General features: G+C 45.2%; 1 protein-coding gene across 1 annotated transcript in view; it reads left to right on the forward strand.

Moving 5' to 3' along the window:
- Window positions 1-17,541, forward strand: part of Elovl6 (ELOVL fatty acid elongase 6) — a 101,514-nt gene extending 83,973 nt beyond the window's left edge. Inside the window, exons 3-4 of the mRNA XM_057793764.1 lie at window positions 6,634-6,785; window positions 12,250-17,541. Coding sequence (XP_057649747.1) covers window positions 6,634-6,785; window positions 12,250-12,680 — 583 coding nt within the window. The 3' untranslated portion in view covers window positions 12,681-17,541. The remainder of the gene's footprint in view (window positions 1-6,633; window positions 6,786-12,249) is intronic.
- The last annotated feature ends 342 nt before the right edge of the window (window positions 17,542-17,883 follow it).

Consider the following 17,883-nt stretch of genomic DNA (forward strand, 5'->3'; position numbering starts at 1 on the left):
CGTCCTATCAAAGATAATCAGAACAACTGTGCGAGGCAGGAGCTCCTTGGCTTATCAAAGGGGTATTGTGAGTGGAGACGGCAGCTGTGCACTGCACACCCACCATAGTGCGTGCCTCCCGGGGCACACTGTGAGTGAGCTGTCTACTTACAAAGCCTCTCTGTACTCTTACACTTCCCCGACCAGCTGTGTCCTGAAGGACGCCTTCAGGACTAGCGGCCTCCATACTTCTGCGAGTATCGTTTACTTAGCCTGGTATTACCTCGTCATCTGCGCACAGCGGTCACTTTGCGTTGTCATTACAAATGAAAATCAACTAGAAGCTGCCTCGTGAGTCCAGTGTTACATGTTCACTTTTCCTCCTTATTTTAAACCGGGCTCACGTTTTACACCCAATATTCTTCTCCTTATCATCTGTCTTCAGTTCTAATTATTCATTTCCATTGTTTCGTGTGATTGTTGCTCTTTGGGAAGGCAGTAGTGTCTGAGTAGCAGAACTTCAAAGGTAAAATCCCAAGAATTAAATTATGAAGCAGGTATTAGAAATGAGAGTTTAAAAAAAAAAAAGAAATGAGAGTTTAATCATACAGAAATCTATTGCTTTGTATGTTACTTAAAAATAACAAAAATGGGTTTTAAATTAGAATAAAAAGTGTTAAGGTTAGTTTTCTAGTAACTTCTGGGAGAAGAGGGTTCTGTGGATGTACTGCTACTGGGGTCACTGAGTCCAAATACATGGGTCGTGTCAATTAATGCTTCACATAACGGACAGTTTTAGCCTCTTGAGCCACCGTATTTGGGAAGAGTTTCCAAGTTTACAGAAGTGTCTGGTATATTATTTTCAAAGTAAAAATAAATGAGTCAAAAGACTGGAGAGACAGCTCAGTGGTGACAGTCACTGTCTCATCCACAGGACCCAGGTTGGATTCCCAGCCTCCACATGGTGGTTCACAACCATCTTTAACTCCACTCCCAGGGGAACTCAACAGCCTCTTCTGGCCTCCATGGGCACTGCAGGCCAATAGCACACAAGCTAAACATTCACCCATATAAAATAATACATCATACTAAACACTCATTCATATAAAATAATAGGAAAAATACAAATTAAAACATAAAACCTATAGAAATACTTCTCAGTAGTGAAAGCTAAAGAGAAATTATGTAATTCTACGCTTTGCAAAGCGGAGGGACAGAGTAAGTGACCAGATAGCTCAGATTAGCTGCTGGCCGGATGGACAAAGGCAGTCTGTCCTGTGGCCTGCTGTGTTGCTGCTGAGAAATGGTTTCGCCAAGGCTAACGTATGACATTCTCTACTGGGTGTGCAGACTTTGAGCTGCATGTCATCAGTAGAGACGTTAGGGGCATGGATGCCCTGATTCTGTACCACGTGTGGAGCCTGCATCCTGTCCTAGGTGTGAATGCATTGCAACGGATGCTGGGTGCTGCTGGCTGCTTTGTGGGTTTGTTTTTGTTTGTTTCATTTGTTTTATCCTGTTCTGGGATCATTGGGTGTGTTTGCCCTACTCTGGAGATTGTCTCAGTCCAAGAACAATGTCAGCTCAGATTTCATTATCAGAAGTTTTTCTGTCAGTGGCCTCTCCTGAGTTTCTAAAGGGCTGCAGTTGCTGGCTCAGCCGTTGCAATGTTGTAACTATGGACAAAATCCCAGACACTGATGTTGCGATAGAGGTATCATAAAACAATTTCATTGCCCAATCGTGGAAGTGATTGTACCTTTGGTGCAGATTTGGGGGTATTTGGTAGTTCACTAAGAGCCTTAGGGACCGTGTTAGAATTTTGATAGTATATGGCTATGCCAAGACCAATAAGGAAATGCTGTGAAGGAGGCTTTCAGAAATGAATTAACTGAATGTACTCGTTACGCAAGACCCTTCCTAAGGTAGAGTTCTGAAATTCTTAATTAGTACTCAGATATTCTGTTTAGATATTTAGGTGATAATAGAATTTAGAGATAAGAATAGCACCTTAGTCAGTATTAAGTAGGTAGATGACAAGGGCTTGCGTGAGTTAGCGGCCATTATTAGCATTGTCTGTTATACATCTTCTTTTTTTGAATAAATTAAAATTTATTCTGAACCAGTTCTATGAGTGTATTTCTTGAAACATTGTATACAGCAGGTCACGACTGTGGGATAAAAGCCAGCGGTAAACCCGAAAACAATGTGCAAATGACAGTGTTTTCTGATTTACCCCACTGCATGGATCCCCAATAGCACTTTTGTTCAAAATCATGAGATAGCTCCCTCTGCTTACTTTGAGTATATTGAAAAGGAAACTAATCGGACCATCTTTGTCTACTTAAACAAAAGGCTGCACTTATACTTCTTTTTCAAGGATCCTAATACTTAGATCTTCAAGCTAACACAAGCTAAAGGCAAGTTTTTTCTAAGTTTAAGTGTTCTGCCATCTGAAGAAGAGTCCTGGCCATATACACGCTCATTCCATCCTACCTTTTCTGGTGTTTGGTGTGTGTGTAGTGTGTGTGTGTGTGTACGTGTGTACATGTGTCTGCGTACGTGACTTAGGGTCTCTGTAGCCTACCGAATGTTACAGAGGTTCTCTGCCCTCCCCACCAGCCCTGCAGTATCTGACACTTGGTGTTAGTTAAATGGTTGTTGGTTCAGTGAATGAATCAGGGTTTTCTCCAACAGTCCTAGTGCCGGTTTTTGATGTTGTTTGTGTTTATTTTGGGTTTTTTTTTTTTTGCTTTTTTTAAAAAATATTTATTTATTTATTATGTATACAATATTCAGTCTGTGGGTGTGCCTGAAGGCCAGATGAGGGTACCAGACCTCATTACAGATGATTGTGAGCCACCATGTGGTTGTTGGGAATTGAACTCAGGACCTTTGGAAGAGCAGGCAATGCTCTTAACCACTGAGCTGTCTCTCCAGCCCCCTTATTTTTGTTTTTATTCTTACACCCTGACTGTGCGGGTTCCCCCCTTTCCTCCCAGACCCCCCATGCCAGTTTGTGCTTAAATCACAAGGTGATTGCTATCCTACCTCACCTTCAGGCTGGGCAGTCAGTCACAAGCCTAGTTGCTGCTGGCACCTCTGCTTTGGTTTATTCGGTGATCAGTGGCCGCCAGCTATCTATTTAAGTGGAGTTTTTTTAAACGTTAATATATGCATATTGAAAATAAGCAATACTGAATGTATATGCTTGGGGTACAAAGAACACGGTCCTCTCGTTAACCCTTGGACTGTTCTCTTCTCAATTTAGTGCCCAGTAGCTATTCCTGGCATCTGCTGGGGAAATTCACAACCCCCTTCCTTACAAAGTGGCCAGAGGTAAGGAGTGCCTCAGCCAATTGGGGCACTTCACTGACCTCCTTGTTGCGTGGGGGGGGGCAAAGACGTTGACTCCCCCCCCTCCTTCCCAGGCACTGTTGAAACAAAGCTAAGCTCTGTGGGAGACAGCATGTGCCCTCAGAACAAATGAGTGACTAAGTGTGGGAGTGGGAGCGGAAAAGGAATTCCTGTGGTGATCGCCTGCTCACACTGTCGCCCAGACTCTCTGCTCACCTGCCCCTCGGAATAGCCTTTGTCAGCTGACTAAAGATACCACGCAGCGGAATTAGTTGCTTTTCCATGCCAGCTGCCTCCCTTGCCAGATGTTCGTCGGAGTTAGGAACTTGCTAGCTGACTTGGATGGCGGGCTTTGCAATCTGAATAAGAGAGCAGGGAGCCTGCGCCGACTAGGGATAGAGTGTCCTCCAGTTGTGTATCGGCATCCCCTCCTTGCGTCCATCTTACCCCACCCCCACCCCCATCAGGGGCTCCTTGGCATCATGCCTTCAACAGCGAGCTGCAGGCTACAGGAACCTCCGTAGGGAGGGCTCAAAGAGAATGATGACTCCCAACTGTCCTGTGGGTTCAGAAGATTTGAACTTCAGCTGTGGGGGTGGCTAGAATGTTTCTTTATAGAAAGGACTAGTCATGTGTCCCAGAGAGGGAAAGGCCTGGCCAAGCCTACCAGAGAATAGTGGTCACAGAACCGGAACTGCTCTTTCATGGCTGAGTCACACCATCTAGAAGCAACGCAACTTATGGACAAAAGAGGTCTCACCTTACAGGATGTTTTAGTCCTATGTCACCGCATGCTGTTGTTGTAAGAGCCGCCTAATCCAGAACACACACGGCTGAGCTGTGGTAGAGGCAGAGCTAGTGGGTTCCCTCAGAGGACCTGTTGGGTTGGAGCGTTGTCATAGCCCAACAATGCGGCTTTGCTTGTGAACACATGGGCCCAGTGACTGGCACTGACATGGTCCCTCAGAAATGCCTCTGTCCTCAGTTCTGAGTCAACCTTACTGTTCGGAGCTCAAGGAGTGAGTCTTACGTCCAGACACAAGACAGTGTGTCGTATGTATTTGTCGATGGTATTGTGGGTCATCGTGATGTAAGAAGTTCTCTGCAGTGGTTTTCCCAGGGTCTAACACTCAACCCTGTGAATAACTATTTGCCCCCAGCTAAAACGCCGGCAGACAGTACAGACTAAGAGCAGCGAAACCATTCCCAGCCCACAGGAACACTCAGCACCTTGACTAGAGATAGTCACATGACCGCCATATCTTGGGGCCACATGGGCATATATGATGGGCTGGATATGATGGCAAGATTATGCTTTATAAAATATTTTACAGAAAAGTCCAATCTCTGCCAGGAAAACCAGCATGCTAAAACTGGGGTAGACACTCACGATTGCTCCTAAACTGCAGATGAGACGTTTGATTTATTCTTAGAATAAGCTATTTGGAACATCCCGAACAAAGGACTCTTAATATGGAGGAGGGAGGTTCTTGACTCTTCATCAGACAGCCCACCCTTGGATCACACGTCCATGCTTCCTTTACCTTCCGTAACAGCAGAGTGTCTAAGAAATAAGCCTTGATTTGGAGAAGTTGGAACCTTTCCTATTGAAAGTTCAGCCTGCATCTAGTGAAGCAGGAGGGAAGGCTGAAGGGAATCCAGTTAAGAATGAAAGGCTCCATTATCCAACTTGGACTGATGAGATGCAAAACACTGCCTCTCAATTAGGGCTATTTTATTGACTGTAAATATGGAGGCATCCCCATCAGGAGATGATGCCTCTTTGGAATTTGAGAAGAACAAGGAACCAGCCTTGGGGTGGATGCAGACAAGCTCCCAGGAAGAGGAAGTACCTAGAGGGTCCTGAGGAGAGAACAGGTAGTGGTATCCAGCAGTAGTACTCAGTGGTGCTGGCTAGAACACCAGTAGGTGGATGAGCAATCAAGAAGCCCTGCAGAGCCACGTGATTCCTGGAGAGGAGGGGCTTCTGGGTGCAGAGAGGAACTGAAGGAGTAAACTGGATCCATAATCAAAGAATGAAAATATGTATTGCAATTAGGGACGCTACACTTGAAGATGCTGCTTACAGTCACAACTTAGATGGGCACTAACTTGAGGAATTCACTCACCGTGGAATCCCCTTGCTCCAGTTGCCAAGTCCTGTCACGTTTTCAGTTACAGTATTGAGTCAGCATGTCCCAAAGTACTCCTGTTTCCTTAGCAGCTCCAAGTTTTGTTTGTTTTGTGTTTATATTGTCAAAAAAACCTTTCCCCCTTTGACATCTCTGTGGACCGTCTATGAGTGTGTGTTGAAGAACAGTGTTGGTAGTTTGTGTGCACAGTTGGGTGGATACTTAGCTCTTCTGTGGTGGGCGGAACTCACAGAAGGGTTGGGAGTAGAGGTGAGCCTAGAGGGCACTCCTGATACGATGAGCAAGATGACCACAGAGCAGAAGGAGGTGGCTAGGACCAGCGGCTTAGATCCTCCTTCAGGAACCAAGGCATCTGATCCAGATGTGGAAGGCGAGTTAGCTTAAAGACACTAACAGACTTTCAGGGCTGAGAGCCAACGGGACTTGGAAAATGACTAAATACAGATCGAGCTGAGGTAGTGCCAAGGACAGGCAGCTGTCCTGTCTCCTGTCCTTGAAGTGGTTCTCAAGCAGAAACCCATTCCTAGGAGATTCTTAGGAAGATGCTGGTGTGGACTGAGTCTTCTATTCCATGACCTCATTCTGGAACACTGATGAGGAGCAAATGGTCTTCAAAACAGAGGACCAGGGGTTGTGTTAGCTCCTTTACAGGGTGCTTGAAAAGGTACCCAGGGCACTGAGTACGGGAGCCTTCTCAGCCTGCTTTGACCAGTAGCCGACCGATCTAAGCTTGTTCACATCTGTGACTTCTCATTGCTGTGGGAAGGAGGAACAAGGGAGGATGGGTTTATTTTGGTGTGCACCCTAAGGAAGGATGCAGTCCATCATTGGAGGAGGGGAGTATGGCAAGAAGAACATTAGGTAGCTGGTACCATTTCCACACAGTCAGGTCGCTGGGAGACAACAGGAAGTATGGCCAGGCTGTACAACTTCAAGGCTACCTCCAATGCCATAGTAAAAGGCTTTACCTCCTAAAGGTTCCAGGACCTTCCAAAACAGGCCACCAGCTGGGGACCGGGTATTCAAACAAAAGAGCCTTCGGGGGCCATTTCACACTTACACCATAACAGATTAATGTGTCATAAGTGAAATTGTTTCCCTAATTGTTGTTTCTTTTCTTTGTTTTGAATTTCTCTAATGGAAGTATATTCGGTGCTCTTCGAACTGGTGCTTACATGGTGTACATTTTGATGACCAAAGGCCTCAAGCAGTCAGTTTGTGACCAGAGTTTTTACAATGGACCTGTCAGCAAATTCTGGGCTTACGCGTTTGTGCTCAGCAAAGCACCTGAACTAGGTGAGTGTCCCCGTCCTCCCCAGTCCCCCACCCCCATGGCGGCTTCACACGCGCAGAACTTACTAAGACTGAAACACTCAATGTGTACACCTGTCTTCGTTGATTGCTGAAGAGCTAGAACCTGTGGACTTGAGGATTTTGACGGGCTGTCCCATCCCTTTGCTCACTCCTTTTTAAATACGTCATGTATATTGACAAAAAAAAAAGCGAGGTTTCAAATGCCAATTTCCCAGCACTACTAGAAATAAGTCACTTTCAGGGATTTATAAAACAACACACTGTCTCCTCTCTAAGCTCCATTAACAGCTGAGCTAACGTTAAAATGGGGGGAGGGCGAGCAACATGGTAATTTCCAAGTCACGTAGATAAGCGAATGTTCATCTCTGGAGCTCGGGTTCAGATTGAGAAATTAAACTTCGCTTCTGGGGTTCGTATTTTCATTAACAAATGCTAACTGTTGAGTTCTGCCATTTGGTACCCCCTGCCCCAAGTCTGGCCCTGGGGAAAGTGGATGTAGGGCAGCTGCCAGAAATCAGTGGAAATTCTTGCTCAGCTTATATGTTCTCTTCGCTCTTTTTGGTGGTCCTGAAAGTAAGGGAGGCATAGGTTTGCAGGAGCATTGACAACTGACAAGTGGTGTGTGTGCTTGAGGAAGACAGGTCACCTTCTCTCTGAGATTCCTAATATTTCTAACCTGGGATTAATCATATGGCTTTAGTTCAAATATCTGAATTGTGGAGTTAAAAGGCACGTGTTCATTGTTTTATCTCCCTTAAAAAAAGAGGTGACAGAGCCTAGTGGTGGTGTCGCACGCCTTTAATCCCAGCACACGGGAGGCAGAGGCAGGTCGATCTCTCTGAGTTCGGGGCCATTCTGGTCTACAGAGTGAGTTCCAGGACAGTCAGCACGGCTACACAGAGAAACCGTGTCTTGAAAGAAAAGAAAAGAAGAAAAGAAAAGGATGACAGGTTGTGGGTTCATCACAAGACTTCTCCAGTCTGCGCTGTGGTTGGTAACCTTCTCACAGTTCATGGTCACATGCTCAAGAGTTCTCCCCCGTGTGATGGATAGCAGCTAAGCCACTTGCCACAGCTTGCTGTGAAGTCTGCTGCCTGTCGGAGGCTGGCGGTTAGATTGATGGTTGTCTTCCAAGGTCAAAGAATAACAAAGAGTAGCCAAACACTCTAAAACCTTTCCTGTGAGGATCAGAATGCAGACACAGGATTCTACATGATCCAGAGTGAATGCTGTGTGTCCCTGCACATAGCACAATGAACACAAACTCAGAATAAACGTGTTAATATAGATTCAGTTAGTCAGTCGATGAATTTATGTAAGCACCTATGATTAGAATGCAAAGCTACTTGACATAGATTTTTACAATTTGAAGACTACAGACCAGGCCCCAGGAAATTCTCTGTGCCTGTGTGTGTGTGCACATTTGGGTGTGCAAGTGCAGGTATATGCATGCTCTGATGTGCATTTGGAGGTTGGAGGACAACCTTGGGTGTTGAGCTCTTCCCATTTGAGAGAGGGTCTCTGTTGTTCCTCTAGTGTGTACACCATGCTAACTGCACCCCAATTCTGTCTCCGCTTCTTTCTTTAGATGCTTACTTAACACATGGCAGTTCTTTTATGACTTCTAAGGGTTTGGACTTAGGTCCGCACACTTCTTGTTGAATTTGCTCTTTCCTAATGAAGACTGCCAGTTCTCTAATGGTGATACATTCTTCATACAGCCCCAGATCCTTCATAGAAGTATATTAAGATCTGACAACACTTTCCTAAATTAAAAATATGGAACAGTGGCCTCCATATACTCTAGAGCTTGTGTAACAGTGTCTTGTCGGGGGTCAGCTGCTGAGTGTCACAGGTCTAAAAATCTAAACAGGTGTCCCCCAAATCAGCCTTGACCCTTAGAGTGTGTTTGCCTGTGTGTGTTGAGGGTTAAATTAACTCCTGGTTTTCTGCAATTAGGAAGTCTTGTCAATATCATCTGATTAAGAAAGATTTATCCATTAGAATTATTTAGAATTTCTCTTTAGGTCCTAAGTTCTACCTTTCTGTAGTCTGTGATTTATGGACTCCTTTACAAATACCAGAGAAAGATCATGCGGGAATGCACGCGTGCGCACACCACACTGGTAGTACGTCACCGAAACTATCTGCAATCCCCAAAAGCATACACCTGGAGTTTTCACCATTCTCTTCTCCCCGGGGACTAAACAGGCATAGTATTCACATTGTGGTGTAGCCATCACACCGTCCATTTTTGGAACTTTCCTACCTCCCCCAGCTGAAGCTGTACTCACTCACCACTGACTCCGCTCCACTAACCTCTGAAGGATGGCAATAAGGGCTCTCTCTGTCTCAGCGGAAGTGATGGACCCAGTGGGTTTAAAGGACTCCCCTTTACTCGCACAAGTGAGAGCAAGAGAGCCGCCCCGCTACTGCGTGTGCCAAATTGCCAGTGCCCACGGCTTGAATTCTATTAAAACCTGCTGAGATTTGCTTTTGTTAAGACTTGGAAACATCTGCTCTGTGTCTAGGCCCTCGCGCAGCTGAGCTTGTCATTGTTGGGGAGCTCTGACTCAGCTGCTTTGCAGCTAACTCTGCGAAGAGGAGCTCAGTCATCTGTGACAAGCCACACGCAGAGTTGGCTCAACATGTCTTTAGTGGCCGTGTTTGCCCCCAAAAGAGCAGGCTGCTTGACATCTCCTTAGGCACACAGAGATCTTGGGTACCAGAGATCCCAATGTCTTATCTGCTAGCTGTCTCTCGGTTGAAAATAGCTGGGCCGAGGGTTTTAGGGATGACCGTAAAGAGGAACGTGAGTCAAAGTGTAACAAAATAATGGCAAAGCAGACACCTTCAAGAGCTCAAAGTCCTTACGTTTATACTCAACTAGCACCAGCTTCATAAATGCCAAGGGATATTTGCGCCAGAAGATTGACTAGCCAACACTGGTCCCATCAAAGTCCTTAGGGTAGCATATATCTCTTAGTTCCTCTATTGCTTCTGCCACACCTACAAATTTCACGATTTGGCAGAACTTAGAAAATGGAGAATACTATGATGATGATGATGAACAGAGCTAGATTTGCATCAGAAAACATGGTTATGCAATCATAGCCATGATTGCAATCATAGCAAAGGCCATGGAGGATGAGGCTGGCCCTTCTGGAACCCAGCCATAGTCAGAACCATCGCCCTCATCTTCCCGACTTCTACCATCCTGAACATGCGCTCTGAAAAGGACTTGGTGTAAATTCAGGTGGATTTTGTTTTCGAGATTTCATGACAGATTGATCTCCCTCCCTCGCCTTCCTCCAAAAGTAGCTAGGCCTACTGAGACAGTCAAACATCCCCCTTCCCCCGACTCCAGACAGAGGAAAGCACGGCGTACTTCAGTACCACAGATCCTGCTTCCATTCCCGCACTGTTTTGTTAGACAAGATGTTCTTCCTGTAAGAGGGCTGACAGAGTGAGAGTTAGCTAGGATGAGATGCTTATTTTATGACCAATTGCTATCATTCCATTTGGGTATTGAATCAGGTTGATATTATTTTTATGAATGTTAAGGAGATTAATTAAAACATCTCGATTAGGACTGACTAAATTTGTTTAGAACGTGAAATTCCCTAGACTTCCCCCTTCTTTCCATTCCTAGCAAAGGTAGGCAAGAATTATATCTACATTATAGTCCAAAGAAGGAAGGAAGGAAGGCACAGAACAGGCATTGCACAGAAATGATGACTCTGACAGGCATGCTGAAACAGCATAGTTTAATACAAAGTAGAATTTGGCCCTTCAGTCTACACGAGCATGACCGTTGCCATCTGTCATTTCGGTCTTCCTGGCATTTATAGGTACAATGAGAAGCAGTGTCTCACGAGAGAGCAGAGGATTTCAATGGAAATTTCATCATCGGTCTAGAAATGTAGCCACTGGCAACTTTGCTTTCTTTTCTAAACAAATAAGAAGTAATTATGTTTAATAATTCAGTAGGGAAATAAAGAAATAGCTCCTAGTAAATGTAACAGGACACTGCCCGTAGTAGTGTGACCGCAGCCATGGGAACGTTGGCTTGCCAGGCCCAGCATTCCTTGGCCTTGTCTAGACCAGGAACTCTAGGCCATCCACCAAGTACGAGACGGGTAAGACTAGGGTGTGTACTTGCTTCATTTGTCTGTAATGAAACCTCAGAGTAGAACAAATTTCCAGTTCTTTAGAGGTATTAAAAAAATATATTTGTGAAAGACGTTTTACACATGTTGTACATGTGCACATTCACGTTGCTGTATGTGTGTGTGCAGAGGCACGTCCGTGTATATGTGACAGCCTGAAGTCAACTTCAGGTGTCTTTCTCAGCCCCCACTCCCCCACTTGTGTTTTGAGGCAGAGTCTCCTGCTGAACCCAGAGCTCACTGATTCCTTGAGGCCAGTCAGTGAGCTCCAGAAATCAGCCTTTCTCCTCTTTCCCAGCTGGGATAACAGGTACCTACCTACCAAGAAACCCAGCCTTTTACAAGGGTGTGAGGGGTCCGAACTCAAGTCCTCTGGCTTGTACAGCACACAGTTTATCAAGCCAGCCATTTCCTTTGTCCTGAAGCTGACTTGGCATGACTGAGCACCACAGAGATTGGGCAGTGGCTGCACCATTTAACTGTGTGGATCTGTTACAGCCCACTGTTTATCCAGTTTCCCCCCTAAATAGTCCATACAGTACGTTTCTCAAAAATCACGGAAGGGGATTTGTGACAGCAAGCAGCTACATGCCCGAGCATAGCTCTAGCATTCATATAAAGTCCTACTTCAAACCAATTCTTTTCTTCTTCATAGCATGGAGAGGGAAAAATTGACATTCTTAGAGAATTTTTAATAGTCTTTTCATAAAATTTAAGTCTTAGATGCTGTCATTTGTTTCCATCTTTCTCTGCCCTTGTCTCCTGTTTAATTTGGGTTTTCTTCTGGTTTCTGTTTTGTTTTGACTTCTTGGTGGGACTGGAGGTCACACCCAGGGCCTTGCCAATGTTGGGCCAGCCCTCTGCCCTCACAGAGCTACATCTCCCATCCTGAGTCGCGTTTTTCTTATTTACAAGGACACAGAGCTCACAAGATACGTGTTTGAGGGCTCTATCTATCTAGATCTAGATATAGTCTATCTAAGGGTAATTATGGCTTTATTATCAAGAGATGCCTAAGAGCATTTTGTTGGGCATCTGAGTCTGTCTCCTGGTCATTCTTATTCTGAGACTAGTCACCCGTCCTCTTCTGGTCACGTTTCTGCCTATGTATGATTGAGTCTGGTTGATAATGTCCATTTCAGATCAGAAATAAGTAAGGTTTCCTGTTGAGTGTCTAGAAAAGTAGCCTGCCTTGCTTGTTGAAGATTTCTACCCCGACTCCCTCCGGAGCACGCTGTGGGCCTCACATCCCTTTCTTTCCCCTCTTTGTGTTCCAGGAGATACGATATTCATCATCCTGAGGAAACAGAAACTCATCTTCCTACACTGGTACCACCACATCACTGTGCTGCTGTACTCTTGGTACTCCTACAAAGACATGGTGGCCGGGGGCGGTTGGTTCATGACGATGAACTATAGCGTGCATGCCATCATGTACTCTTACTACGCCCTGCGGGCCGCGGGTTTCCGCATCTCCCGGAAGTTCGCCATGTTCATCACCCTCTCCCAGATCACTCAGATGCTGATGGGCTGTGTCATTAACTACCTGGTCTTCACCTGGATGCAGCACGACAACGACCAGTGTCATTCCCACTTCCAGAACATCTTCTGGTCCTCCCTCATGTACCTCAGCTACCTTGTGCTCTTCTGCCATTTCTTCTTCGAGGCCTACATCGGCAAAATGAAGAAAACAGCGAAGGCTGAATAGTTTCCGGACTGAGGAGGAAGACATAGCTCAGGGTCATCACGAAAAATACTAGACAAAAGATAAATGGCACAAGGAATCACACATGGTGCAGCTAAAAACAAAACATACGTATGAGCAGACACAAAACCCGAGGCAGCTTGGGAGTAAATGATTAGCTTGACTTAACGCAGTAAGTTTATGATCCTTTTTGGGTGAGGACTCACTGAGTGCATCTCCATCTCAGTACTGCTGCTGAGGGACCCTTTCCCTCTCTCCTGTCAACTCTAGAACACACTTGATCCAAAGGGAGCCACAGGCGGAGGGATTAGTGGAAAGCAAGCAAAACACTATAGGAAGAGGGGAAAAATCGAGTTCAGAGTTATTTTTCTCTAAGGACAAAGAAGTTCCCCCTTCCAAACTATGTGAGCACACACACACACAGACACAATTCCTTTCCATCTTTTCTACACGAAACCAGAGCTGGTAGAAACGATAAACATGGAAGAGACACAGGGTTTATATCTAGAACAGCAATGCTTTTGCAAAAATCAAGGCCTTTTAAAGGAAGGTTAGCTCGTAGCCCCTGACAAAAGATGTCTTAATTATTTTTACTGCAGCTGAAATTAAGAAGATAGATATGTTTCCCTTCACTGCACAGCCTCAGGCTACTGAGTTTGCTACAACCAAACAGAAGTCAATACTTCCTCACGATACTGTATTTCTGGGAGGATGGAAACCACGCAGCCCACATCCCAAGAAGGTGGTCCCACAGCAGACCCTGCGGTTGAAGCGTCGCCTTGACAACCGTTACTTCTGCTCTTCGGCAAGATATGAAGCATCCTTGGTTCAGTCGCTCCAGACTTTAGGATAGAAGAGTAAATGCAGAATTGAAAAGATAGAAACTCAGCCAGTTGACTTGAAAATGGGGTTTTGTACTATCTGCAACAAAACTCAGCCAGTCGCCACTGAGCCGGGAAAGGGGAAAGGACAATGGGAAGAGAGCGGAGCTGAAGATCACCCAGGAGACGGACAGTATGTTTGCTTCTCCTCCTTTTTGGCTTCATGCATACTCCTGGCTTTCCACATGAGGCTCCGTGACACAGTCCATGTTTTCTATCTTTTTGTGACTTTCAGAAACAGATCTTGGGACTCTGCCTGATTTGGGGTAAACACTGTGTTTCTGCATCCTCTGCCTTTGCTCCCTAAGCAGCGCGGAGGCGTGTGGAGTGCCCTCTGCTGGCCGAGTGGGAAACTCCAACAAACACACTTAATGCAGGCTGAAATAACAGGCAGACCACAAAGGGCCTGCGAAGATGAATCCCTAAGTTTTAAATGCTGTCAAATGCTCGCCACCCATTTGACCAAATCAGAACAGAGCCTCACTGCTTCAAGTAAGCGCCACTAAATTCTAAAGTGACTTTCACTTGGGAACTCGGAAAGTAAATGTATTAAGAGCCATATTCTTGAAAGAAAGAAAGCTAGACAATGTTATCTGTAATATTTCAGTCCTCTACAAGCCAAATAAATGTGTCGGTGTTCCTAATATTTCAAAGACGCAATTATGTAAAGTTGTTCAATGTGGTATAATAGTATTCTAACCGGTTAAGTAGCTTAATGATTAGGCAAACTAGAGGAAACCATTAGAGGCTGCCACACTTTGTAGATTATGTACTCCTAACCACTTACGCACAGAAGTGTGAGGTACACACTGAGCTGCAAAGCCCAAATGAACAGGAACACAATTTTTTACTTGAGAGTGTACAGGAAAAGGGATTTTTTTCAAATTATTTTTATATTATTTTAGCTTTAATTGTGCTGTCATTCATACAACAGCTGCGCAGCCTTTCTGTGAGATGGCAAGGCTGTTTTCGGCAGCTTGTTGATGTGTGGAATTAGAAAAGAATAAAGCTTGATTCCATTCTGTGTGGATGGGTTGAAGAGTAAACAAAGAATCCATGCAGGTCAAGACCTGACTGAAAGACCGGGAACCAAACTGGACTGGGGGGCAGCTGTCGCATCCATGTTAGCACTGGGTGGTGGCTTCATGTTGGCTGGCAGAGGAGATGTGATTGGAAGGAAGTGGTGTTATCAGGACAGAAGTTGACTCGAGCTGAGAGTATAGAGCCACGACGTCAAATAGAGTCTTAGGGTGTCGTTGTTTGTTTGACCTTTGTAAAGGTGCAGTCCTGTACGGTAATAAGCCTTTCCCTTGCCTTTTAGAAGAAAGCGAGCAAAATAATGAAAATGAAGAAAAGGTCACCTGTCAGCTGACTTGAATCTAATCAGGGCCAGCCCGAGGTTCACCTGGCCGATTCAGTTAAATTCAGCTATTTATCGTAGAATACAGGCTACAGTATGGAAATAAACGTAAACTTTAAGAAGACTAAGCTATGCTTCCAAAGCACTTTAATCCTGATCTTCGCTTCATGCTGTGTTCATGTGTAGAAAAACTTAGACTCCTCGTTTGTGGGATGAATATCTAATAAATAGTTTCTAAACCAGCTAAATATATCTAAAGGCATTTCCGGTGTTCATTGTGGGGGAAAAAAGGCCACATGTTTTTTAAAAAACAGAATTCTGATATAGGCTCAGCACACTGTTGTTGGTTTTTAATATATCAGCTTAGCTATATCTCTAATTATATCAAGATATGAGGCTGGACCACTGGCCTATGACACATCTGAAACCTGCCAGAGAATTGACTGCCACCTAGACAATACTGCTCTCAGTTCACATTCCGGGCCAGCGAGTTTGTTAGCTGCCCCACTATGCTGCAATAGATCATCTTCCTGTTGACGTCCCTACTGCATTCCGATCCCAGTGCCGTCAGCACATTGCTCCTAGGTTAAATGGAAACAGATCCTTGGTTTCGTAGAAACGCAGCTTCATTCACTAGGTCTGAGCATTGACTCAAAAGTGTGAGTTTGCAATGAAATTCTAGTGAGAAACCCTTCACACAGTAGGAGGTTTTGTCTGGACTCTCTAGTGTCACTGATGAGGAAACAACAACTATTGCTATTATTTTATCATATTTATGTCCAATGCCAGGCCAAAGTATTGACTTAAAATCACAGTTCTCGAGGATATTGTTTCAGGCAGTCCTGTGTCATCTCCCCGCCCCCCATTTTTCTAATCTTACTTTATTATAGACACTTGAGACTGGAGGGAAAAATACATGTGCATTGCTTCAGGAGGAAAGCAGCTTTGTTATGTCTCCGGCAGTATTTATGATGATCCGCTAGCTCATGGAAAAGCCTCGTGGGTGGAAAGCCTCCAGGAGCCTAGGAGAACTCTTCCAGGAAGGACACCCACGGTTGTTGTTCGTTTGTCTTGAGTCAGTTATATCTTCCCGACGAGATAAATCCTGTCACCATAGAGTGGGAAGCACCATTCCACTAGAGTAGAATGTTCCAGAAGTCTTATTACATTCCCAAACTGCTCGGTTACTGTCTTACTCTGATAGAAGGAGCTCTTCCTCCGAGCCTGCCAGACCCAGACACGAGTCCTGGCACCTGCCGAGAGCCTTTTCCAAGCAGATGGCTGTGGTCCTTGAACTACCGCAGAAGTGTCAAGGGAGTTCCTAGGAGAATGGAGCAGACAAAATTAGACTCCGCCCCTGGAGTTGCAAGCTTCGGGCCTGTGCAGGATCCTTGTGTAGGCACATTTCCCTGGGAACATGTCAGTCCCAGAGAGCAACAATTGTGTGAGAATATCCTGATGCTAGCCCAGAGCTTTTTCGCCTTCAAACACGTCTTTTCCCGGTCTTTTTGGATAATAAATATTTTGCTCTCAGTTTGGGACAGTTGTAGAGCCTGTGGTCCTGTGAGTCATTGTCTTTTGCAGCTTAGTGTTATTCTGTCCCTGTTCTTCCGTATGCCCATTTCTTGGTCCCTGTGCTCCCTGCCATCAGAAAGTGATTTGGGTGAAAATTCACAAGGTGTGATCTGTCACTTGTGCACGTGAGAGTGACATCTGGTGAAGCGAGGATGACCTGTTTTGTTCGAACACTCGATGTGAAGCTTTGCATCCTAGTTGGCCTCTGAGCCAGCATCTTCTGTACCGGATAGCAACGCAAAATAGATGTTGGTGCCTGTTCAGAATTCTCAGTGCCTGTTGTGACAGCACTTAGACACATGTATGAGCGATAGGTGAACCCACAGCTGAGAAGGCCAGCTAAAATAGACCCAGTCGGAGTGCCGCAGAACACCCAGAAGCCTCTTGTGTAACCCAGTGCTCCTCATCCCCAGATACTCTGTGGAGTCGGGGTTCTCGGATACCCAGGCTTCCGTGTTTCCTGCCGACATTTGCTAAAGTTGTGATGGGTGCAGCAGGGGCCATCTGGGTGTTTGGAGCAGGGCTGGTCTTGGAAACCACTTTGATTGCAGGTCAAACAAAGCCAAACTCAGACGTTTGTGTGTCACTCGCCAGATGTCCACAATCATCATCACCACCAACAACACAAATGCACTGTAGTCAAGTTCTGCTGGCGTAGCTTGCTGATCAAGATACGGGCATCATCGCTACCCAGCTGAGACACATCAGAACAGGTCTTACTCTCACTGGCATCTAAACAGTATCTTCCCAATGCTTGGTGGCACTTGAGAAGATCAAGATGTAGCTTGACAGTGCCTCCTACTAGTGTGGACGTGTTGTTTTAGTTAAGTATGGGTCTCAGTGTGATTGGGCTGGATTTCGCTTCCTGCTATCCCGAAATAGGCTGGCTTTCTGCTTCCTAGGCCCTAAACTCCTATTCAGAGGGAAACTCACTATCAAGCCTCACAGCAAATCACAGCAATGTCAGAATTCTTATTTTCAAGTGCTTATTTCACAACATTTAAAAGATATTTTTGGTGTATTAAGATTTAAAATAAAGTCATCATAACTTTTGATTTAAAACTGTTTCTAGTTTTTGTTGTTTTTAATCTCTGGTCTGGAGCAGTTCAAAGAGGACATCTAAGACACTATGGGCTCACCGGAATTCTCTGTAAAGTCATTCCTATATCCATGTGCTGATAGAATACCAAAACGGCTGAGATTTCCCTGTGTTCCCTGACAAGACCAGCCATGACATGCAAGGGCTATGCATCCATGGGGGTCAATTCTACAAGGTGCCCAGCTCTGCTGGAAGCCTTTAGTGGTTACATCCTACAGGTGACCTGGTTCCCACCCCTCTTGGCTCTATGGAGTCTTAGGGAGACAGAGACAGGAAATGGGCTCCCAGAAC

Source organism: Chionomys nivalis, chromosome 18 (assembly GCF_950005125.1).
Source record: "Chionomys nivalis chromosome 18, mChiNiv1.1, whole genome shotgun sequence".
NCBI lineage: Eukaryota > Metazoa > Chordata > Mammalia > Rodentia > Cricetidae > Chionomys > Chionomys nivalis.